This window comes from Haliotis rubra, unplaced genomic scaffold, assembly GCF_003918875.1.
Source record: "Haliotis rubra isolate DU_JTF1 unplaced genomic scaffold, ASM391887v1 Scf113, whole genome shotgun sequence".
Classification (NCBI taxonomy): domain Eukaryota; kingdom Metazoa; phylum Mollusca; class Gastropoda; order Lepetellida; family Haliotidae; genus Haliotis; species Haliotis rubra.
In genome coordinates, this window is record NW_025765037.1 from 1,855,277 (window position 1) to 1,882,037 (window position 26,761).

At 39.8% G+C, this 26,761-nt stretch overlaps 2 protein-coding genes across 2 annotated transcripts; both read left to right on the plus strand.

Moving 5' to 3' along the window:
• Window positions 1-319: 319 nt before the first annotated feature.
• On the plus strand, window positions 320-4,742 carry LOC124291671. Its single transcript, XM_046728723.1, has 3 exons — window positions 320-353; window positions 825-962; window positions 3,758-4,742. Exons 1-3 carry the CDS (start codon window positions 320-322, stop codon window positions 4,012-4,014), a joined length of 429 nt encoding a protein of 142 aa, XP_046584679.1. The 3' UTR covers window positions 4,015-4,742.
• Window positions 4,078-17,903, plus strand: LOC124291680. The gene is made up of 4 exons (XM_046728734.1): window positions 4,078-4,113; window positions 8,813-8,849; window positions 15,138-15,284; window positions 17,013-17,903. Exons 1-4 carry the CDS (start codon window positions 4,078-4,080, stop codon window positions 17,264-17,266), a joined length of 474 nt encoding a protein of 157 aa, XP_046584690.1. The 3' UTR covers window positions 17,267-17,903.
• Window positions 17,904-26,761: the final 8,858 nt, after the last annotated feature.

A 26,761-nucleotide genomic window follows, 5' to 3' on the forward strand; every position in this document is an offset into this window, starting at 1 on the left:
TAATGAGCATTTGTCAAATAGACAAAGTATTGGTATAAATCGAGATTTCGTAAGCTTTGAATGCATATTGGGTAAAAAGCAAGCTACACATAACTGCTGTATATCACTACTCGAAATATGTAAGTGACCACACATTTATCGAAAACCTATGCACAAAACACAAAATTGCTGGGCAGAAAGCAAAATGTAAAATTACGAATCTATGAAATGTAATACAAATATCAAAAATCTTTGAAAGCCCAGTTTGCGGCATTGTGTTCCTTCAAACAGGAAGATGATGTATACAATGTACATATACGTACATTGAGCAGTCATAGAGATGCCTGACCTTGCTGTACTTTACGAGGACACAGGTCAGCCAGTCCTGCAGGCGCGCCATTTCGCTGTTCTACACGCCAGAAAACCATCGATTGTGGGTTCGAATCCAGATGCGCCCCGATCATGGTTCTAGTTTTATACATACCCGTGCTTGAGTATCTCCAAAATGATCGGTGGGGTAGCCAAGTGGTTAAAGCGTTTGCACGTCACGCCTAAGACTAGGGTTCAATTGCCCACATGGGTACAATTTGTGAAACATATTTCTGGTGTCCCCCGCCGTGATGCTGCTGTAATATTGCTAAAAGCGGCGTAAAACTAAACTCACTCAATCACTCCAAAGTGATGAATTTCTGTTTCTTACATAACGTGGATCTGACGCCATGTTTAAACTGGAAAGCTCTGTTACTGCCAACTCATTCACTCATCTTTTTACCCGTATTCCATTATCACATGTTGCTGTGATCTCTGGTGGTCGACAGTCAGTATGTTTGCCATGTATCTTTCAGGTTTCAAGTGCTATACCTGTTCCTACGACCATAACACCCCGGGGCCAATGGACTGCTTGACCAGTCCGGAGGAACTTCCCATCAACCAGCAAATAAAATGTGGAAACTTTTGTGTTACGCAAGAGGTCTTCAGTAAACGTATGTTTATTTTGTTTTGGAAATATTAACGTTTATTGCATGCTATTATATTTAACACTTCACATAAACCCGGGTTAGAATTCGCCTTCACTAACCCATGCTTGTAGTAAGAGGCGACTAACGGGATCGGGTGGTCAGGCTCGCTGACTTGGTTGATGCATGTTATCATATCCCAGTTGCATAGATTGATGCTCATGCTGTTGATCACTGGATTGTCTGGTTCAGACTCGATATTTACAGACCGCCGCGATATAGCTGGAATATTGCTGACTATGGTAATAACGAACCAACGAATAAAACCTAATAACATGACTGACTGACTGACTGAGTTTAGTTTTACGCCGCTTTTAGCAATATTCCAGCAACATCAGGGCGGGGGACACCAGACATGGGTTTCACACAATGTACCCATGTGGGGATTCGAGCCCGGGTCTTCGGCGTGACGATCCAACGCTTTAACCACTAGGCTACCCCACCGCCCCTAATAACATGAAGTTTGGAAGAAGGAAATGAACGTTTACATAAGGTTACAATTAAAGTAAACTACGTTTATATCGAACACTCTTACAACGAACTTGGGTTGACAGTCAATTGCGTTTTGGTGGCTGCCTTTTGTTCTATATTTCAGTAGAAATGTTTAAAGGTGAGGTGAGGTGAAATTGGGTTTAACGACGTACTTGAGAATATTTCGCTCATATGACGACGTGCATGCGTGTGTATGTGTATGTGCGGCTGCTTGTACTAGCCCAGACTTAAGCTGGTTTTATAGTGCTAGCCCACTGAGATACCATGCCGCAGTGAAGCATGAATACCCCACTCAGACACATTATACTGACTCCGAGCCGACCACTCCTTGTTCTACCCATTAATGCCGAGCGCCAGGCAGGAACCAACAAGTACCATATTTTAACGTCTTTTGGTATGACGCGGTCGGGGATCGAACCCGCGACCTTCCGCTCTCCGGGCGGACGCTCTAACCACTACACCATGGAGGCGGTTCGAAATATTTAAAACAAACTACGGTTATCACGAGCTAAAGTTGGTGTCTCTGAGTTCGCTATATCCGTAGTTTACTGTGGGTCAGTTGGTTTAGTATTTCAAGTATGACCAGCATGACATTAAAATAAGCACCTGCAAAGACCCGGGATAGAATTGGTCTTCAGCAACGTGTGCTATCTTGTAAGGGGGGCATCGCTGAAATCGTTTCCCAATGTTAACCGCAATATTGTCTGGTCGAGAGTAGGGCGGTGGGGTAGCCTAGTGGTTAAAGCGTTCGCTCGTCACGCCGAAGACCCGTGTTCGATTCCCCACATGGGCACAATGTGTGAAGCCCATTTCTGGTGTCCCCCGCCGTGATATTGCTGGAATATTGCTAAAAGCGGCGTAAAACTAAACTCAGTCAGTCAGTCAGTCTGGTCGAGAGTAATTGTTTTACAAACAGCTGTCTGCACATGGGTTACAATCCATGAAATCATTTCTGGTTTCTTCCACCGTGGCAATGCCGGCATATCGTTAAACGCGGCATAATACAATACTTTTTCGCCGTCACTGATACTGTTACTATAACAGAGTCAATTCCCCCACTGCATGAAAGAACCCGTGTATTTTAACGATGAAGCCACTTAGTTTGTTCACTTCCATCCACCAAATCCTTCAGAGCTCCGACTTGTGAGTTAGTCGTGTTATGTAATCAGGGGAGTTTTATGTTTGTTAGAACAGGTGTGTTTGTCGATCCCATTCACTGACGTTAGTTCAACCGCCTATTGTTGCCCCGAGAAGATCCGGGTTAGAATTAGCCTTCAGAGACGGATGCTTGTCGTAAGAGGCGACTAACGGGATTGGGTGCTCAGGCTTTCTGATATGGTTGGTGCATGCCGTTGTTTCACATTGGCGTAGATCGATGTCATGATGTCAGTTTCTGGATGGTCTGCGGAGAGCCGATGATTTACGTACATACATACATACATACGTACGTACGTACGTACGTACGTACGTACGTACGTACATACATACATACATACATACATACATACATACATACATACATACATACATACATACATACATACATACATACATACATACATACATACATACATACATACATACATACATACATACATACATACATACATACATACTAACATTTGTATAGCGCCGATATCCAGCTCAGCTCAGCTGCTCAAAGGCGCTTTGTTTTTTCCCTCGTTCACTGGATGTCAATCTGAGTGGCCCATCGTATTATCAATCTCAACTCCCTGGGGAGTATACAACTTTACGTACTGTCGTCTTTCAGCTCGACTGTTGATGTGTGAGGCAATACAACAAACATACATCTTGTTGGGACCTCCTCAGAAATATTGGTAACGTCACGAAAAATGGATGACTTTAACGTTCACGAGTCACTTGTTCATGGCTCCGTCAACCTCATCCCATTTGAAACTATTTCAAAGGATGGCCGAGCTAGCGAGCTTTTGCTCTTCATTTTAGCAGTATCCCAAAAATATGGGACTCAGGCTACTCCATGAAATGTAATTCATTCGTTTGTCCATTTCGGGAATCGAACCAGGTCTTTTACCCTGAGTAGATTTACGCCCTTGGTCTCCCTGTCGCTCCTTCAAGGAAGCATGTGATGACTATGACAGTGGTGATTTGTCCTGAATTGTTTTTACTTGCCCTGACGACAACTTTACCAATATTAGTTTCAGCTGCCATTGACTGCCTGATATGAATTGAATAGTTTGACTCTTAATAATGACGTCACCTTACTATCATTCACTGTATTTTGGTTTCAGAGGACAAGATAATTTTATCGTTCTTTCGAACGTGCAGTGTTGACTGGGGCAATGGCTGTACGGATGACGCATGGTTCGTGACGTGCAAAACAACGTGCATTGGCGACTTCTGCAACGAGGGACTGACCTTTGACCCTGACACACACGAGAGGCCACAGGTCACAGAAAACTACGGACATTGGAACAAGGCGACGCAACCTCACAGCGTCACGGGGACGATGTTAGCAATACTTGTGTTCCTAGCGTGTGTGACATGACGTCAAAATACTATTGCAGAGTACTTGGATAATGAACGAAGTTTTGTATTGATAATCCAAATAATGGACCTGCCATTTGATATTCAAGCGAGGGGCACTGTGAGTTTTCAGTTAGGGCTTTAATCATCCCATTTCCTTCTAAAATACGGACAACGAAACAATTTGGAATCCACACTAATCTCTTAAGAACATTTAGCATGTATAGTGCAAGATTGATTCTTTGTAGGGAAACACGGGTCCCCCCACCCCTCAACCCGAATATCAAATGGCCATTCCCGGAATTCAGGCCAGAAAACAATGCTGCAACGCAAACACACAGAAAAATCTCGAATGCATGTACTCAAGTACTGTTGATTAGAAAAATAATTTTACATTGACTTAACAAGTATATTAATAGATCTACTAATTTGACAGTCTGGAAGCCACATTATTTTGCTCTATCACATGTAAGTAACAATAAGCGTATTAACTTTCTGGCAACCTTTGGGAAATTGTTTACATGTCATGTAATTCGATGTTTGTGTACATTTCGGGGAGGTTACAACAACTTCGTCATTGAGCAATGTGAAATATCGAGGAGAGACATGAGGTAAAAGATATGCCTCCCAAATTGTGCTCCCCTTCTTTGAGTTCTGTTTCTTTGGTTTGCTGATTTTCCCGGACAGTCCAAGGTATTCTGGCCAGGAAGTAGAACTTAATCTTTGGGTATATCGATGTTCTTGTGTCACTTCTCTACCACTGACTTACCAGAAATAAAGTAGTCTGGTGATACCGCATTGTGTGCTTCATACTTTGACCTGTGCATGAAGAATCATAGTGGCCCTCCATACGACTGTTTGACTGCTGTTGGGGGCTTGGTGGGCGAGCTGGCTAAGGTGCCAGGCTAGTGATCCAGCGAGCATGAGCTGCCGGGATCGAGCCCACCTGTGACCGGGTGTAAAAACCTTGGAGTCAACTTTGTGTGCAGACTCTTTCAGTGTTGTCACAACCCCTAGTATACAGTACACAACCCTGTGCACTTAAAACAACTCACGAATTCGTTGGTATATGACCAGATGGTGGACACATGAATACGTGCAAACACCTAGTTGCGGGTACAGCAACGTGCAGTAAACTTGGACAAAGTACTGTGACTATGTGTCCCAGTCCACCCAGCTGTGGATGGGTACCTCGTAAGGATGGGAAAGCCGCAATAACTCGGTGCGACTTGTGGCAGTAAGAGTAGTATGGTCCCCAGGGAGCTGAGATTGATAATAACATGTGTCGTTGAGATTGACATCCAATGATCGAGAGACAAAATACCAGCGCCTTGAGCATGCACTATATATATAAATCCAATTATAGCTGGGATGACTTCAAAGTGCCCTATATTTGAGCAACATTCCTGCATCCACAGACTACTTTAAGAGTGATTAAGTGAGTTTGGTTTTACGCCGCTTATAGCAATATTCCAGCAATATCACGGAGTGGGACACCAGAAATGGGCTTCACACATTGTTCCCCTGTGGGGAATTGAACCCGCGCCTACGCCGTGGCAAGTCATTACATTGATTACACAACAGTCTCGTTTCCTGTTGACTGGGTTCCACCCTATTGCGCAACTTGGTACAATAACCAGTCCAGAATTTTGAGACCAATTCATTTAACTGGATACATAAATATTAATCAGTATTATTTGATACATCTAAGCACTTGTATATTGCAATACTACGCTCCTTATAATCCCTGCAAACATGTCGTGCAGCGTGCTCTGTCGTACAGCGAGCACTGACAAACAGAAACCTGGAAATCGTGGAAATCTCAAAACGAGGCTCTGCCGCTAGAAAAGTTTGGCGGTCTGGTACGGACTTGATATTATATCAACCACATTGTTCGTTACAGAACTACACTGAATAAGCGCAAATAAAAACATAACAGTGTAACCAGTGAGCCAGATATCTTTTGAATCATTTTACGACCTTATCAAACTGGGGCAATCTGTGACGTCTGATTTAAGGTCATGCTGCCTACACCTCGCCATGAAATATAGAAATACGATGTTATTAAAGTTTAAAAATAAAACACCATTTTCTTATGAAACAAGGAATTGGAATTCAGTGTAACCATAGTTGTTTGCGATGTCTATTTTCACTTTCACACGAGAAAATTCGGATCGGCTGAAAGGTAGGTCATTGTCTGAATAGGTTTATGAGACTCATGTTTAGGTTCATTCTCTTCCCACAGAGGTTACTCCTGTCATATCTTCCTACGTAACCTCTGTTCTAATACGGCCCTTTCATGGTGTGAGCGTTCAAGACTCGTGATTGGAGGCAATCAGATTTAGTTGTGCAATCAGCGACGTTGTTTCAAAAGTGATCATTCGCAAGGCATCGGTAATTTCCGTATGCTTCGAGAAAACTAAACTTCTTCCCCTGCGCGATGCGCAAACGTTTCTTCTAGACAGAACTCAGTCATGTTATGGCGGATCAGTGGCGTCTCCATCGCCCTCGTTGACAACGGACAAGCTAGCCATTAAACGTCCTGTGTGTAACATCAACACAAGTCCCCGGCAGATGGGGGGATATTTGTGGCCCAACATTTGCTTGTGTTAGTCAAGTTGAATCTAAGTCGATGTAACACGTGTTCTGATTGGATAGAAAGAAGGGAGATAATTCGTGTTGCGATCTTTTGCCGCTAGGGGATTTTACGAGAACCGGGAAATATGGCCGTATTAGATCAGAGGTTCGTAGGAAGATATGACAAGTAACCTCTGTGGGAAGAGAATGGTTTAGGTTTGAAGCGAACGATTTCACCACTGGGCCACCTACTGCCCCGAGCACTTTAAGAACGCTTTAAAAAAGTAGAAATGGGTATTCAAGGGATAACACAAGGGATAACACAAGGCACAGTAGCACCGCATTGTGTCACATTGGGTATCCATCTTAACCTGCGAGATGGTATGCCACGTGGCAAGCACTATAAAAGCGGATTAAGTCAATAGTACAGTCACATGCCCAGAGGGGTCGACCAAAGTGTATTTGTTCATAAGTAAATTTATTTGCAATGCAAATAGTGAAAGAAGAACAGAGTGGCACTTCACTCACCTGAGCAACCAGTATCTCCGTGTCCATTGTGGCTCATTATAGATACTAGGGCGGGGGACACCAGAAATGGGTTTCACACACTGTACCAATGGGGAATCGAACCGGGTCTTCAGTGTGACGAGCAAACGTCATATCACGTCCGAACGTTTTTCAGTAAAAATGACAGGGATATTGCCCAATCTATGTTCTCTTGTGAACACCTGGTGTCATCTGTATTTGATAGTGATTTACAAATTTGATTCGCATGATATAATTGTATGATATGAATCGTACAATTGATTCTCTTTCAGCAAGAGATTTCTTATGAGAATGAACCGCTTTTATTCATCCTTAGATAGTCCAAGAACCTGTGCACACAAAGTATGAAACTTCTTTGACCTTTTGAAAAAAACAGCCTGATCGTGATTAATGGTGTTTATAATCTGATCTTCGTACGAGAAAACCTTTATGTAAATGTCAGAGAACACCAATTATCTTGATCAGAAATGAACAGAAGGTCAACCTGCTTCATGTGCAAAGGTCTGCAAATACAGGGTAAGTCTTGAATACATACATTCACTTTACATATCAGTGAGTGAGTATGGTCTTACGCCGCTTTTAGCAATATTCCAGCAATATCACGGCGGGGGATACCAGAAATGGGCTTCACACATTATACCCATGTGAGGAATCGAACCCAGGTCTTCGGCCTGACGAGCCAACGCTTTAACCACTAAGCTACACCACCGCCCCCATTTTTCATAATAATAATAATAAGCCATCCTTTACAGCGCACAGCCTTCAAACACCAAGTGATTGCTCGCGGCGCTTTATCAGAATCTGATTATTATTACTACCCCGGATAACCCAAGCTGCCTGTTAGGCGCTAGAAGGTTATAGTCACATGACTTTTTCCAACCGGGTACCCATTTTCTACTGGGTGAACAGAGGCAATTTTGAACAAACTCACTTGCCTAAGGTGAGACCACGTGTATCACATTCTTCGTTGTGGGGCAGGACTCAAGTCCTAGAAACTCTCAGGAGTCAAGCTGCTAAACACGGTCACCCATGCAAGGACTCTCCGAGCTGGACGTTGCTTAACTTCAACTGATTCGTGACCCTAGCTGAAGCACAGGACCACACACCTTCATATCAAGCTGAGACGGTTATCATCGATGACATCGATGACGGAGGTTATATGTCTTTTTACAAAATGATAATAAATGTCCATAGTCGGTAGTTCGTTCTATTTCCTACGACATTTGCAAAGACAAACTCCTACCTGATACCTATGACTTTATAGTTGCACATGTGTGCAGCATTGCACAAAAGAACTATTTACTACAGAGTGCAGCATCGATTCATACGCGGTGCGCATGTGTTCTACAAACGTCGTCAGAAGGTTTGGAACATTTGCAATAGCTCCAGGTGAAAAGTCACTTTTTTGCTGTGTATACAGTTCTTTCCTCTCTCCGCGGAAGACGGTCTTAAGAAAATACTCTAAATATCTTTGGACAACGGGCGAATGTTTGGCGACTTGCTTGAGTTTGCCCATTGGATGTTTGATGTTCAAGCTAATTCCTCACAGCATTGTTTTATATGGACTTTATCCCAGGGAATACAAACTAAAAGCCTTGGATTAATGGATCATTCGTGACCTTCTGGTAAAACGTGGCAAGATTGGAAGGAAAGGAGCTGTTTTGTTGTTAGCCAGAATATCTGCTTTAAAGTGTTAGTTTTTTCTATCCGGAGTCACATGCTTCATTGTTAATGATTTGTTGCCGTGGTTCCGCGATGAGATGTGACATCCCAGGATGTGACACAACAAAACGTGCTAAGACTGATTCAAGCCCCCGCTTCACAGTCACGAATGGCGTTTGTAAAAAGTATTTAAAATGTTTAAAAATATTTTTATAATACATGTTTATCGCATTCAAGGAAACAGATATGTCTTAATGCTTTATCTCAAGTGAGACAAGTGTGTAGTTTAAGCATTAAACTATTAATTGTTTATTTAATACTGTACAGAAATGTGTACTTTCGTCTCTCTTTTGAACTGGGTGCCTCTAGTGAGTTTTCTTTGGCACTAGAGTCAACGACAATTGTGTAGATTGTGTAATCGTAAATAAGAATGGTATTCGTTGTATGTATGTATGTATGTATGTATGTATGTATGTATGTATGTATGTATGTATGTATGTATGTATGTATGTATGTATGTATGTATGTATGTATGTATGTATGTATGTATGTATGTATGTATGTATGTATGTATGTATCTACGTATGTATCTACGTATGTATGTATGTATGTACGTATGTATGTACGTATGTATGTATGTATGTATCTACGTACGTATGTATGTACGTATGTACGTACGTACGTATGTATGTATGTATGTATGTATGTATGTATGTACGTACGTACGTACGTATGTATGTATGTATGTATGTATGTATGTATGTATGTATGTATGTATGTATGTATGTATGTATGTATGTATGTATGTATGTATGTATGTATGCACGTTGTATGCATGCATGTTCATAGATGCATGCATGTATGGATAGATTAATATATGTACATACGTTCGTACGTATGGTTTGAAAGAGCAAGCCCATGCTGATATCACAGCTTCCCGCCACACAGTATACTGAATCCAAACCGATCAATCTTTGTTTTATCCCTCACCGCCATCTGAAAGGCCTTGGGTAACATCAATCCCGGCAGCTTATAGGGGATAGAACAACCGAGCTTCCACTCTAACGATACTGCGTGATAAAGCTGGCTATTTCGTTAGTGTGTTTTGGAAATGGTACAGAACCTCTGTTAGGATGGTACTGAACACACACCAAGGCTAACAAAATCCTCATAGAAAAAATGTACATCCTTGTTCAGTGTAAAATATATTGAAGCACTCCCTCTCTAAAAAAAATAAATAAATAAATAAAAAAATAAAAAATAAACATAACCCATATACAAAACAACAACCACAACAAACAAACAAGCAAAACAACAGCCCCAAAAGACAGTACAACAACAAACAGAACAAAACAAAATACCACAAATATAAATAGATGAAGAAAAACGACAACAAAAATATACGAAATAGAAAGAAGACAAACAGGAAGAGCTGCTAAAACGAAGTTTATTTTGCGATAGCAATTTTATTATGAGGTCGTGTTTGTGAATTACTATCAAATAGTGACAATACCAGGCATCTACAACCTCAATCTGTGGTTCCCTTCACAAAAATATATTTCATTTGGCATGAACCTTCTATTCACTTCATGCAATATGTTCAAAATCTGCATGGGGGTCTAACATAACTGTTGTACTGTAGTATGTAAAATATGAAACTACCCGATTTTGATCAGTCAAGCACAGGTTTCAAAATAATGGTTTGACACACAAATCATCGTGGACGCTTGTATTAATACCAGTACTTCATCTCGAGTAATGATAGGTACCAAATTCCGTCGTTGATAGCCTCTCACATTCCAACGTAGACAATTCCACCAACGTTGACGGGTTAATGCCATCCCCCGAAACGGTCGATAGGCTAAAAGCACGCAGTCGTCGCATCATTGTTGACCTGCGGATGCGGTGACCAAATGGTGTCCATGCTGATGACTTCACTGTGAACATCCGGTTGCGCAGCTGATGGTCAAAATGCGCGGCTGATGGTCATCTTGCAGGACGGCCAATCTTCGTCTGGGACTCGCAGATGTCTGTCTAGTTTGGTTGATGCGGCTCATTAGTTGGTCAATGATGGTCTGCCAAACGTTCTGGCAATATGGTTGTTCGAAGTCACCATGTGCGAGATTGAAGTGTGTCTTTTAAGTGTGTCTTTTACTAACAATCTCAATCGACTGTGTTTTATACGGTTGACGCAAAACATACACGTTTGATTCAACAAAATCATGATTTTCATGAGATCCCTCGCACAACACTGTATAGGATATGCCTGGTGCTGTGGCAGATCACGATCAAGACACTTTTTCGAAATATTTACGTTGTTTCTAAGAAAGTACTCCGCCAAACACAACGGGTTACTTTCTTTTGTAAGTCAGCATAAAATATTCAAGTAATGTGTGAACTAAAATAATGAAAATCACGATGGAAAGCACGATGAAATGAACGAAAGAAATCGAATCAAGTCAAACAGGCCACGTACATTGGTTATTTGAGCCAACATCGCTTCAAAGAGAGACTGTTCTGGCAATACAACAATCATCGGATTTGATAAACCTGCCAAAAACCCAACAGGCCTGGTATTTCCTCTGGTTTAAACTTCGACTGGCTATAGGTTACCTCTGACTGTATTGGACTGCTAAATCTTTTACACTGATTTGACATTACTTTATATATTTGTGTATTCCCATTGAATGATATCTAAACAATACCTGGATGGATTCTTTACTTTCTCTACAGCAATCGATACGTCTGCCATAACGCAATCGTTCCTCCTCGGGGGAGATTAATAACAATGTGAATTATTCACTCGTACAAATAGTGGCTTTTTCAAAGAATTTAGCATCTTTAACTGTGTTTCTCACATGTGAATTGGAACATTCAATATTTGAACCAAATACACAATATGCCTGGATATCAAAATATGTTCAGAGTTTAACCCTGAAAGCAATGTCGCCCAAATATGACAAAGAAGAGAGGAAATTTCAAGATCTAGGTATGTCTTCACTCATGTATCACCTTTATGCCTGTATTGCTTTTTATTATGCAATTATTGTTAATTCCAATATTTGCAATGACAGTGTATATTCCATAATATTGAACATAAAATGTAAATATGTTGCGTAGAACGTTTTGTCAGTGTAGGAGTTGAGGGCATGTTGGGATGGCGTCGTCTAAGACACCGCATCGTTTCCCAATTGCGTAGATCGATGCTCGATGCTATTAATCACTGGATTGTCTGGTCTAGTCTCGATTATTTACAGACCGCCACCATATAGCTGGAATACTGCTGAGTGCAGCGTAAAACTAAACTCACTCACTCACTCTAAGACACCGACGTTTCTTGTGCCGGAGGCGTGGTTACAATGTAAATGTCCTTCATTGTATAAACTAAGGTACGAATCCAAGATTCGTTCTGAAAACATTTGTCAGCACCATGTGCAAGCTTTCAAGTAGACTTGGTGAGCATAGATACACCTCTGTCTTCTGGGTTTCGAAACTATTTAACAAAAATGCAAAAGAAAAACGTCACTTGAGGTTGACTGGTTCTGTTGTAGCTCACAACGTCGCTCCAGGTGATTCTGAAGCACGACCTGCCTTGATCCTCTATATGTCAACCCACTCTGTTCTACCTGATATTTATACACCTGACTCTTGATGTAGGTGCAGTGACAATTCCGGATTATGTTGCAAATATAAACCCAAAATAACACTACATACACCACCACAAGTACACACGATTTGTAAATAATTTAACTTTTTCCTGAGATTGCCTAATCCTTCTAACCACACAAAACCTTTCAGTGTATGCTGCACATAAAAGCAACACCGTCTGAACTTCTATACATTGAAAACGCTTTAAAAAGTACGATAAAATAATAATAGGCGCATATGTGACACTTTTTAAAGGTTTATTGGCAGCTTCTTGCTTTGAAGACTCGTACTGAACGTGACCATTTGAAGTTGTAAAGCCAGTAAGCTGGGATATTTGTCAACGATTCTTCTTTCAACGAGACGGGAAGGAACGACAAAATCCCCCTAATCGGCATCAACTACATACTGGCCTCCCTGGATTACCTCCCTTTGAATAAGGTTATTTTAACACGTCACCATGACAGAGTTGCCCCATATTGTTACTCTGACCATATTAGGGAATATTAATACACAAACATATGTTTATGCGTTTGAAAGATATTTTACTTTGAAGACACGTTAGAAAATAATTTATCAAAATCTTAGACGCGACAGCAAAGAAATATATATTATAATACTATTATGGACTTGCTGTAATCGTTGGATTATTTGAATGATGATTCTGGTAAAACTCATACGAAAGTTGACTAATATCATTTGTCTATACCAACATACTTGTATGCATTAATGGTTACCCATGCTACGAATTACAATATGTATTTTCACAAAGGTAATGAGCATATTTCACGGAAATGATAAATTAAATTATATTTAATTTAGTAAAATATGCTTCAATTACAATGGCCCCTGGCATGTGCAGAGTTCAACTTACCTACTAAAGTGTTTGGTCTCCATCATTACAAACGGACTTTTAAAATACTTGGTAACTGCAACTTTAACTATTATCCTTTAAACAAAGACGTTCACACCTTCCCTCTTTGTTCAGTGACATTTGAGTTCCCGAGTAGGCAAATGTGCGTGGAGCCCATGTCTAGCTGCGATGAACAAATTGTAACAAGAGTTTGCTAAGCACTTAAAGTCGAGTCTGATTCGGGTCATGGGACATTCTCTGCAGAAAATAAATATTGAGAATGTGACGGATCAAGCTTTGCCCCGAATGTACACAATGAGGAGCGGCTACGTCCAGGGCTAGTCTACCATCAGCAGTCGAGGTGGAAGTCCTGTGCTCCTACCTGAACAGCCTGTAACACCATCTATAGCGACCACGTACCAAAGAAGAAACTGGATACAAATTGTGTACAGATGTACCTTTTGGTCAGTGTCTTTGAAGAATATTCAACAGTCGGTGTGTGACATACTTCGTGGATAACCATTGTTTGGACCAGTCAATGTTCCTGTGATGACTGTGATGTAATATCACTGCATGCAATGGAATAACAACTGCAACACCAACATATAGTTGCTTTACAACGTCTGTGGGTGCCACGACATCAAGATGGCGCGACAAATTAGTGTATTGAAGCATCCAGCAGTATTAGTTCTGGCTACCCTGGCATCTGTCTGTGGTGAGTGTTATTACAAAGATCAACACTACAACACTTAGAATTTTATTTCAACTTGTACGTCAAACAAGACATATTTTGTCTCTTCTGTATATATTTGTAGTTATGCTGGTGTATGGTTTCAAGTGTAAACACATTAATCTGGAACAATAACGTGTGTCTGCAAATCTCACTTATCTATTGGTATTACCTTATGCTTACATCCTAACTATGTATAAAATGTCATATTTCTCTATGCTGTAATTAAGAACGTGGAAGTAAAATGCCTTGAGCATGACAGAACAGAAGGATATGTGTCCTTGGTATGCAAAGTAATAAATCACTTGATAAAACCTGGGTCAATAAAACAATGAAATAATAAAATCCAGAAATCATGCTTTGTGGATATTATATTTTGTGTTGATCACATTCAGTATGTCTAGTATGGTGTAAGATGTGTTTCAGTTATCGTAGTCTTTAACATAAATCATATTTACACAGTGGAATAATTCATTCTTAGAAAACAAACGCCCTGCACTGTTAATTGTATATTTATAGTATATGTTGGGTTCATTCTTATTTCGGTTCAATTAAGCAGTTTAAATTTCAGTGTTGAAATGTGATTTTATAACTTTTAGAAACATACTGTTTTGGCTTGAAGGTAACGCAAATTTACCCCTAGATCAGATTTCCTTTGGATTACAGTAGATCGTTAGAAAGGAAATGTTTGGAGCCTTGCCCAGTATCAGTTTAAAAGTCCCCAACCCATCACCCGACCCTTTATGTACATGGAGATAGCATATTGACGTTTTAGAAGGTAAAGCAGATACAAAGGTTTCGTTTGTTTTAGGTGCATTGACTACATAACGTAATTATTATTTAATTGACTGGCGTACGACTTTCAAGTGTTTGACATATTCGCCATTTTCAAATGCACGGTGTTAATCTTTTTAAGTACATGACTTACAATACTCCCTAAAGGTTCACTACATTTGTGTGTAAAAGACGTTATTAAGTTCGAATAATTGATGTATTATTGTTCTTGAAATGAACGTTCTAATTATATGTGTGTGAAGTACTGTTTTAAGTGCATGTAGTAATATGATTCCATATGACTGAACTATTAATTTATATGAATGTCATGACGTATTTTGTTTTCAATATCCAGTGTGTCGGCAGATGTGCTACAGCTGCAACTACGTGGGCAACATCCTGAGTCAAGGGTACGAGTGTGTCTCCTACCCCAAGAACTGGACTTATGGAAACTGGAGACTAAGGTGTAACAGTAAATGTACAACACAGAGTACATACGATAAGGGTGAGTACAACTTTATCTAAACATTATATCCTCCATCTATCTTATCAATGGTGGCCACCAAACCGTGTCTGATAAAGGAACAACACATGCATACTCCATTATGGTTGCATGGAGCCGATGTAGAGCTTCAGAATATACGTAGCATGGTGTGGTCCATTTTCCTGATCACGAATAGTTACTAGCCTCAGAATGTAGAATAAGGTGTATCCATCAATCTTACAAATGGGGATCATTGAATCGTGGTGATGGGACGAGAAAAACATGCACATCCAATCAAATGTGTTTGGAGAAAGTGTATGGTTGCATGGAGTCGATGTAGAGCTTCAGAATATACATGGCATGGTGTGGTCCATTTTCCTGATCACGAGTAGTTACAAGAAATCAGAATGTAGAATAAGGTTATCATATCGATAATTAATAAGTATGTTCATTATCTAATGAATGTAACACAACAGGCAACAGGCCTTGACCGCATCACATCGAAAATTGAAATTGTAACACTCACAGACACAGTCGCAGACACACAGGCATACTCACAGACACACAGACACACTCACTGACACACAGACAGACATACTCACAGACACAGTCGCAGACACTCACAGACACAGTCACAGACACACAGACACACTCACAGACACAGTCACAGACACACAGACACAAACACAGACATAGAAACACACACGCACCCACATATGATAATTACAGATATATAGATATGGCATTAATCAAGGCTACTGTAAATAAGCTAAATTTAGCCCAACTGGGTTTCACTGTATTAACTGTGAATTAAAATAGACCAGTCTTTATAATAAGGTTGATTCGGTTGATTGTGATTTTCCATTTAAACCTGAAGGGACCAAAATATAGAAAAACAGATATCGGTCATTCGGTCATATTTAACAAAACGGACGCCGATCTATGAGTTAGCAACAATCTCAACAATTCAAAGGTCAAATCTTAGGTCGGCGGAGTACGCTTTATGACTACCCTGCCATCCGTTTACTTGTCAGAAGAAGTCATGTGCAATATAGATTGTTCCATGTGTGAATGTGTCATACTGATTTTACGAAACAAATTTCAAAATATCTGACAAATGTTTCTCGACAGTGACTGAATGCTTAGAGACTGATTCTAAAACAAGGTTCGCAGGACAGAACACCCAGTGTCATATCATTTCAGTGATCCATTCATAATAATTTGTACTTCTGTTTTGCCATTTACACCCAGCAGAGTTTGTTTGAGGTTAAAACCGGTTATTCTCTGGTACTTTGTCTTGTACATATATTACAAATTATAGGTTGTTTCAAAAGCATAAAATAATCCATATTGTAAGCTATAACGAAGAGTTAACGGCCTAGATATCAGAGTGATAGCATAGACGTCGTTAAGCATTAAGGACAGTTTTCATGTCAGATAGCATTTTGATTGTCTTGTTGCTGGTTTGTTGTTTGTTGTTTTACGCCGCACTCAGCAATATTCTAGCTAAATGACGGCAGTCTGTAATTAATCGAGTCTGGACCAGACAATCCGGTGATCATCAGTATGAGCATCGATCCACGCAATTGGAAATACGATTACATGTGTCAACAAAGTCAGAGAGCCTGACCACCCGATCCCGTTAGTTGCCTCTTACGTCAAGCATGGGTTGCTGAAGACCAATTCTAACCAGGATCTCCAAGGGTACATTTTGATCTGAAATAGCTGATATCATTATTCTCTCTCCAGACACCGGCAAGGCCACGTTTATGGCGCGTGGATGTAGCGGTTCCATGGAGGTTCCTGAAGATTATTGTGAGGAAGACGACTTCAGTATCCGCTGCTACTTCACCTGCGAAGACCACTACTGCAACGATGGGCCCGGTATCGACGACAGCTTCCTGGATATAATCTCCGATGGAGGAGGGTCCGCAAGTCGAGTGTCGCTTATTACTGTTCTCCTGGAAACCCTTGTTGCGATTTGTATCAAGATGTACCTGTAGTTGGAAGGCATCACCTAATGTGTAAACATCCCTACCTGGGAGTTGTCATGAGAATTTCTAATTTCCCCATCATGAGGTATATATTTAATATATTTTGTTTTAAATTTCAATAATGTTAATGATCGAACAACTTCATTCAGTAAATAGAAACTATTACACTCACAATGCAAATCCGTCAAATTATCGATCAAACAGACAGACAACTTTAAAAAAACCTTTCGCTTAAGTGGATTTGAAAAATTACTTAAATCAGTGAGTGAATACACTTTATAAATTTGTTATACCCGTTTTAAAGGTAGGTATCTCTTCAGATTTCAGTATTTACTTAAAAGACAAATGTATTGTATTTTTAACAAACAATAACACATTTTTAATGTTACCCCTGTCTTTATATTACAATGCTTGTGTGCTCATATATATGCCTAATGTAAATAGCATCAGTTTTGAAGAAGAGTTATTTCAGCAAGTTTTGTAAAAAACGTGCTTCCACAGTTAATCATGGAGCTGAAACATGTTACAGCGATCTTCTTTCTATGTAACCGTTCTGTGCCTAAAGCAACATCTTGCGTTAAATTGAGTTCCATGTTTACAAAATGGGCAGCTGTTACATCAGACATTAAGTGCCTCGCTGGAAACCAGGCAGTGTCTGACACTTCCAAACACTGCTAAGTATGTATACCTCATACATTTGCCTTGTAAGAAAATATATATTTGTTATTTCGTTCATTAAACAAAAACTATTTATTTCCGATAAAAATCGCTTTATGTATATTTCTTGAATTTAGATCTATTGTGTTCGGTCAAAATCACTTTGACGTTAATTGTTATGTTATTTTGAAAAGATTTATGAAAAATCTGAGTTAATATTTTCGTACGATAACATGGGAATAAAATCACATTTATACTTCTCTTGTGTACATCTTTTATTAGAAATGTGCTGCTTGCACAGGTATACGAGTATGTTATCGTGCACATATATACGAACAGTAAAACATCGATCTCACCCAACCCTACCAAACGAAATAATAAAAAAACCCCAATAAAACAGCAAGGATGAATAGAAGATTAATCACCGGAAAAATACTATAAAACTTCCAAAATATAACACAAAATGACAATCAACGGTTCTATGGATATGCAACGTCTTCATTGTTAATGTGAGCGACGAGCTACTAACAACGTTATCAGGTAAGTGTTAGTAGGTACACCGAAACGACGCTCATATTAACAATACTTTGTACATCCATAGAACTCTCCCCGTTGTTCGTCACATCAACGTCTCAAAAAAGTTAACAAGGATAAAGAACAAAAACACAAAACATCAAAAAGTAATGAAACAACAACAAAATCATCCCCAAAACTAAGGAAAACAAAAATACATCATTACGGAACATTTGCTTTATTGCCGAAGGAAAAACTGTTCAAAATCATTAAACAGAATTCGTTTGTTGGGAGTGAGTCATACGAAAGTCTTCACGTCCGTGTCAATGATTCACTGTATACAAACACATGGACGTACATTTGTATAATACTAGCTAATTCAACATATGTGCTCATAACTATCACCTATATATAACTATCACCAAGCTATAATGGTAGCTAATCCAACATATGTGCTCGTAGCTAGCACCTATATATAACTATCACCAAGCTATAATGGTAGCTAATCCAATGTATGTGCTCGTAGCTATCACCTTGCATCTAGTCATAAGTACATGTAGTTAAGCAAACCTAACAGGTTTGAAAATATACTTCTAAGTGAATTATTGAAATGAAACTCTTTATATAGAAGGGCTAGCAGTGATAATGGGATATATTCACAAGTAGGAGTTCATCACATATTCGGACTCAGGTTTAACATTTACATTCATTCTATTTTTTGTCAGCTTTACTCAGGGACTGGTCCACAGAATGAGAATGTCTAGAAAATTCCACGATTTGACAACATATTTGCATTTCATATATATGAAGGGTAATTAATTTGTAATGTTTTGATGATCAAAGACTTAGACGTGGTTTGAATTGAAAATATATTAACTGTACATTAACGTACACACGTAATTCATAACAGAATTATCCCTGGCAAAGTGTGCATGTGTGACTCCATTTTGTAACAGTTCATAAGAGGATAATAGACGTTCTGCGACGGTGTTCATTTTTTTTCGTGATGAACTTGCAATTATTTTTAAGTAGCTATTATAAAATTGATTCGTGTTACTTCAATTCAGATATATTGTAAACTTATATGTATCTTTATACAAAAATCCGAATGCTCTAAATAAATGTGAGCAATCACATTATGATATGGCCGAAATGACGTTACATATCTTCGGTGTTCTAAGTACGACTACAGCAATCTAAAAAGTTTTTATTGTAAAAATAGGGGAAAGACATATCCGTTATATACATCGGTTGTTTATACGAAGTGAAGGTTTGGCTTTAACTTTTACCTTTCAGCGGGTGACGAAAACGTGTTTATTCCATCATTCAAAAATAACAAAAGTGTGTTGCAGTACAACATATTTAAGTTTTTGTCAAAAAACGTGCAGAAATAAACATGCACTTGACACGTTCGTCAGGATGGTCCTGGCGGAAATACACAATAGACACCGTGACACTATCCCGATGACATCCCGAGCACGACTTTCAGCAGCAACAAAACAAACATCCTGGTTAAAACCTATCTACCTGAGCTGCACACATACCGGGCGCATCTACCTGTAGGTGGTTGGTTCACGCCCACAGGTAAATATTGACAGGCGTTGAACGATCACGACCTTACGGGGCTCACATAGATTTATCCAGCGTTATACTGGACACAGAATAGAGGTGTGATGGCAACCCGGATGACGCATATGGGTCAGAGAACAAAGGCTTTCTTGAAAGTATTTGAGGTTAACAAGAGGCCATGGGCATGCGTGATTGACACTTAACTGTCATGGACAACCTAATTAGGCATTTTGTATGAACCTGATATCTCCTTCAGTTCGTAGTTTGAAACGAAAGGGGTTTCATCTTGGAGGCATGGCCCCATGAAGGTGCTTGGTTGATACAATCCGTATTTCTAATACGTCATTTAGAACGGATTGTTTGTATTGTACACTAGGTTGATCATCGATGAGTCCTTCAGTTTGTAACGGAAGGAGTTTCATCTTGGAGGCATGGCCCCATGAAGGTGCTTGGTTGATACAATCCGTATTTATTAATACGTCATTTAGAACGGATTGTTTGTATTGTACACTAGGTTGATCATCGATGAGTCCTTCAGTTCGTAACGGAAGGAGTTTCATCTTGGAGGCATGGCCCCATGAAGGTGTTTGGTTGATACAATACGTCATTTAGAACGGATTGTTTGTATTGAACACTAGGTTGATCACTGAAGAGTACATGTACGTAACCGCTTAGTTCTCAAATTATAATTACAGAAAGAAGTTAAGAACACTCGACTCTTTCAAATTACTACAATTACTCCATCATGGCATGATAATTTAACTACAGCAATATGAAAGAAAGGTTGCTCCTTACCTCTTACGTGGTACATTACCCTGTATTTACAGCCAAATCATGTAAAGAAACTTTGAAGAGAAAACATATCGCGTCATCCATAATTTCTGTTAACATTCTAAAATTCTTGGCCTGTCAATCAGGAAATTCCACGCTTCCTGGGGATTACTACAGACAGTGTGTGCATATTTACTCCCAACCGGTCATTTATCGATCTGGATATTCTATAATATGGACACTTTCACAATGTTCGCAGTGTAATGCCGACGTAAATTAAGGTTCTGTAATAATTAGCTGAGGTAACTGTGTACACAGGACGTTCACACCGTACATGCTGTCACAAGTGTCACTTTAATCTAAGGAGCGGCAATTGCCGTACAGAATCACGCGACACATGAACGTGGGATCCTATACCAGAATCGTCTAGTTTTGTTTGGCGGGCTTCACTGAAGTGGTAAATAACGACACCTGCATCACTCCAAGTTTCTTCCAGTTCAAGCTGACATGCTTTGATAAAAAATGAAGCAATTTTCAAAACGGATTGAAATATAAAGTATTGACTCACTCACACGATAGTCTCGGTATTACTTCCATGGCACAAAATGATGGCGTGTTTGATCAAACAAAGCTCTATACATCCGTTTAGGGACACATTGCCGGTTTCCTTTGTATACAGGTGGCATCCGATATGCTGCTTGTTTGTGACCATTTTGTACAGGTATATTCATGAATCTGTTCGTGTCCTTGTCAGATCCCGAGATCGAATGTATATTGCGGATGGGTAGGTCTTCCAGATATATAAACTCCTTTCGCTGTCTGGACGTGTGTTGGGCCTTGCTGTATTTGAACTTGTCCGAGACAACGACTTGGTCCCTGTACAGGATCAGAATGTCATCCGTGACGTTAGATCTCCAGGTGACCTTCACGTCTAACATCTGATAGTTTCGTTTTCTTATCGTCATTTTGACAATATCCTCATCCGTTGAAAAGCACTCAAGGCTGCCAAGATCCTTGTACAAACCGATAAGACGTGGCGGCGCTGGTGTGTCCATCAGCTTCAATGAGAATATTAATCTGATGTAATTGTTGATGTAATTGTATATCATTAGAAAGAAACATTGCTGATTGTAAAAAATCATTGCCCACTGTTAAACATCATTATGATAATGATACAATGTATGACTCCAATTTATTGTCCTCGTCGCCACAATACTCTTAAAGAAGAAAAAGCCTAATCATAATCATCGTATACTCACATGTGTTGAAGAAGCTTAAAGTTCCGAGAAACATATTAAGATCTTCAAGTTGGCATACAATATATAAATGTGCTGAAAGACACAAATGAACAAGGGTATATTTTATATATTTCAATTCCCCCTACAGTGTTGGACATACCTTGTCAACAGTCTTCACGATATCCCCACAGCTGTTTGAGCGAAGATACATTCGCCTGGATCCGAGGTTGGTCCTTGTGATTGGCAAGGGATCTTTTGACCTGTGATATACCTTATTTGTTTGTGAAAAAGGAGGAAAGCTGACACCATCGAACATAGCTTTCCGTGTCCTCATAGTCGAATTGGTTTCACTTAGTAACGTTTCTATGTCCACCTCCGTGTAGTTCTTACGAAGGTTGTCAGTGTTCTGTGTAGAACATTTTGTCATATTTGGCAAAGACAAAGAACGATTGAATGAAACGTTTATGAAGCTATAAGTCTTACTGTTTGAATAAGTTGAGACCTGTCTTCGTTTTCGCAAAGGGATGCTGCTGACAATCGGGATGGGTTCTGGTACAGATGCATGTGAGTGAACATTTTGTTCTTCATTGTTCTTAACAATGTTTGTCTCTGAACCCTGTTTGTGTTCATTTATAACTTTGTCATGCTTCGGTAGTTCTGATATCGAGTGAGTTTCTGCTCCCTTGCCTGAACGAAGCGTTTGTGTAGCAACAGACTTGGTTGGTGGTCTTGCAAATTCACTCAGCACCTTTTCATAGCTATCATCTGCAACGTCCAGCAAATGGTTCAGTAGGAAACTGGGAGACTGATATTTCCTCCTCGTGAATTCCTTTTGAATTGTCTCTATGTATCTGTTCCCTTGTCTCCTGCGACCTCTTGCAGACCTGCTTATCTGACTCTCGACTGTTGATGCAGATTGTCTCCATGATGAAGGTCCTGTGTTGACGCTATGTCTATCATCTGAAGTTTCAGTGCTGCTTGTTTGACAATGTACCTCTGGATAAGTCGCATACCCTGACCCTGAGATAGTGGATTTATATAGATGTGCATCGCTGCCGTGTGTTTGTGAGTATTCGGCGGGTAGAGAATCAAGAGATTTGGTTAATGGCTTTAAAGAACCTACAGCTGTGCTCTGGATTTGTGGCGCATCGTTTACTCTATTACTCGTTTCAAGGGTAGGAAATATACGATCGTCTTTGGTTGACCTGCTGATGGATTGCGTGACACCGACAGTATCGGTACCTGTTACAGCTGGGAGAAAAGCCGCGTTTCTACTTCCAGGTGATGACGTTACACAATTTTTGAAATCTGGGTTTGCATTAAGACCTTCTTGGTGCTGTGCAGCAGCTGTGCCATAACGTCCAGAATGACATCCACGCCTCCGTCGTCCTAGTTGTGGAGAGTATATGTTTGGACTTCTAATGTGATTTCTGGACCAATCATTGTCTTGGAAGATACGACGCCGTGAGACATAACCTGTGTCTGGAGAAATCGTTAAAAGGCCATCAGATCCGACACTGCCCTGAAGAACACGTCGTTGAGATACAGGTGATGTTGACCTTGAGAAGAACGTGTTGATCTGCTGGTTGGTGTATTTAGCATCAGATATGGAATTAAGGACAGCAGCACTGAGTTCTGATTCATGGCTCAAGACATCCCTGTACTCACTGACCAGACTCTGCAGATCTGAAGGAGCGTGGGTGACAGATGCCCCTCTGGAGTTCTGCAAACAGACATAACGTAACAGACTCTGACTTGTATTAGTTTACTAAACCCATTTAAAGCTAAAGGATAACTACAGACAGACAGACAAACAAACAGACATTTTATTCAGTAATAGGCCATTCGCCCAAAATACATACATAAATATGATAAGAAGTTACATGCGTTTTACCAGGGAGACTATATAACGTTGTAGATTATCCCTGGTTTTACATAAAAACATCAGAATCTCTTATTTTCCCAACATTATATAAAAATAGGCACACATTATTTATAACATATTATATGATAATTATATGCTTACAAACCCACATAATCGACAAATCGAGGAATGAATCACTCTGCTCTGCACTGATTTGTCCAAAGTCCCATGTCACTAACTTGACTGCATATATATTGTAAAAAATAACACGTACAATTACGCTGCATGTTTCTTACAACTGGATGTTTGGAGTATTATTTTATACCTTAACCGGTTTAGACATCCATGTTGAAACCTATTTAATCCATCCATGAACGTAACCCATAATCTATGGAAAGCACAGTAGGAATGGTTTAAAGGTCTCGATTGTAAAATATATATGCTTGAGGTAGAATTAAATCAACGTACATAAGCATATTTACCTCTTCCGAAAAGTCCCTATTCTCCCTGAAATGTTTGATTCTGTCGGCCAATGAAACCTTCGGACCGCTGCGATCTTGATTTCTCCGCAGGCTTTTCTTGATCATTCTTGCTACTCGACCTCGTATTGTGCCACTGCCGGAAGAATAATCCGAGGTAGGTACTGGGGTCGAGGTGACAGATAGTGTAAAGTCCAACTCACTCTCCATTTTCACAAACAGTTCAAAGATGTATAATTCTCTGCAAAAATACGCGAGTGAATCAGGTGCATCCGGAACTGAAAATACATGAAACTCATATTTCAGACGTTTACGGCAAATTCCTCACTTACATAATCCATATAGTTACATAATATATAACTTTACTGAAACGTTTCCCATTAATGCATACATGTTAGAACACATTAAATTTCAAATTACAAAGATATTGTCATTTTACCGAATACATATTTACCTACCTGTACAAACACGTGACGGGAACTACTCACATTTCAGTGCAGATGGCGAAAGCTAACCTTTGAGCGTCCGAATAAATGAATAAATAAAATATGACTTCAAACCAATAAACCAGTTAACTACCTACCAGCAGGGGTGAATCGGTCAGTTGACTAATCAACTCTGAACTCAGCGATCCCCGTTTCAGCAATTAACAGCATTGTCTGCCACGGAAGAGGTGTAATGCAAGGTTGTCTCATACGAGTGGGCTCATTTCCTGCTATTGTCCCACACACTCAGATTGGAGTGGTCACTTTCGGTTTCGGTTTCCGTTGCCTGACCACGATGGATCGCCGAATGAACATTCTGTATTGACTGCTTGGTATGTGTTTAATTGTTTATCGAATAGAGGGGACTGATTCTACTATGTAACATGTAATTGAATACAGGCTTAATTAGATGTCGTAAGCGCCACAATATTGTGTCTGTGGTTAACAGACAACAACTGATGATTTTGCCTCTAGAGATCTCAGATTATTGTTGGTGTTTGTTTACTTTGGAACGTGGGTCATCAACTTTGGCTGCGATATAACCTAACAATCTGAACTTATCCCAATTGTCCTGAACAGCACTTTAAGATTACAGTAAGCTGAATATGCTTGATGTGCATATGTGTTTGTATATCTATAAATCTCTGTTTTGCTTACTGATTTGCTTGTCTGTCTGTCTGTTTGCCCAGCGAAAGAGAGCGAGAGAGATATATTCTGTTGTTGTACCTTTATTCTGTTGATTTTCTGTTAAAAGTTAAAGGCTTCATGCAACAGGATCAATGTTCGTTATCTTGAACAGGATTTCTCCTGTCTGTTTACTTTGTGGTCATTTTTAAAATGCTTAAAATAATGACAATTATTAATATGATTCGTTGTTTTGTGAATGTACGCAATTAGGAATATTCCAGCTCCATCTCGTATCAGATCAAGTCTGGACAAGGGAGATCATGTGGGAACATTGACATACAATCCACGATACGGGTATATCGATGATCTGATATCATTCAACAAAATTTAAATAGGTTACAATTTTCCACCGATTTATCTCTAAACCTAGAAAGAACAGATCCGTGAAGATCAGGGTTAGAATTGATTCTTCAGTAACCCATGCTTGTCAGAAGAGGCGACTAACGGGATCGAGGGGTCAGACTCGCTGACGTGGTTGATACATGTCATCGTATCTCAGTTACGTAGATCGATGCTCATGTTGTTGATCACTGGATTGTCTGGTCCAGTCTCGATTATTTACAAACCGCCGCTATATAGCTGGAATATTGCTGAATGCGGCGTAAAACTAAATTCACTCACTATCTAGAATGAGTTCAGCTCTGTGAAATTCCCATATTACTTTCCTATTTAGATACGTTTAAGTGTGCGTAAGGTTGTATGACAAAGGAACAAGATGATATTCCAATAGACATAATGTCGACCAACATTCCAGCTGCTCCAGCTTTTGGTGTCTAAATCGTACAACTATTGAGGTTCTTTCAACGAGGGTTACAAAGTGTCTCAAGCGAAATTTCCTCAAAAGTTATTTTCTCATCAAGATTGCAATACTGAAGGGCCCAAACAACGCTCACAGAACGTTTTGTAGTGGACACGCAGCGGGCATTTCCAAGTCTCACAGGTTTGACGTGGTCAGAGGCGCACTATGAATTCTACTTTAGCCGAGGTGTCTTTTGATTAATTTATGGAAATGTTCAAAAATCGCTTTTATTAACACGGAATGTCTGAAGGAGGCACTGATAATGTTGATCCGTAGTCACTATAGACCTACATGTTGCAATGTGTTTGTATCGTTGGAAAAACATTACTTCCAAACACTTTTGTTACAAATAAAACGTCACTGCCAGAGAACGGTCATTTGGGCGTATGAAGCAACATAATGGAACCGTTGCAAAACATTATTTGTCAAAGAGCGGTCAGAC

Coding starts and splice junctions, on each gene's coding strand:
- LOC124291671 (XM_046728723.1), top strand. CDS start 320: ATGCCTGACCTTGCTGTACTTTACGAGGACACAG. Junction 354..824: donor TGTACTTTACGAGGACACAG/GTCAGCCAGTCC, acceptor TGTATCTTTCAG/GTTTCAAGTGCTATACCTGT. Junction 963..3,757: donor GCAAGAGGTCTTCAGTAAAC/GTATGTTTATTT, acceptor TTTTGGTTTCAG/AGGACAAGATAATTTTATCG.
- LOC124291680 (XM_046728734.1), top strand. CDS start 4,078: ATGGACCTGCCATTTGATATTCAAGCGAGGGGCACT. Junction 4,114..8,812: donor ATATTCAAGCGAGGGGCACT/GTGAGTTTTCAG, acceptor TTAAAGTGTTAG/TTTTTTCTATCCGGAGTCAC. Junction 8,850..15,137: donor CACATGCTTCATTGTTAATG/ATTTGTTGCCGT, acceptor AATATCCAGTGT/GTCGGCAGATGTGCTACAGC.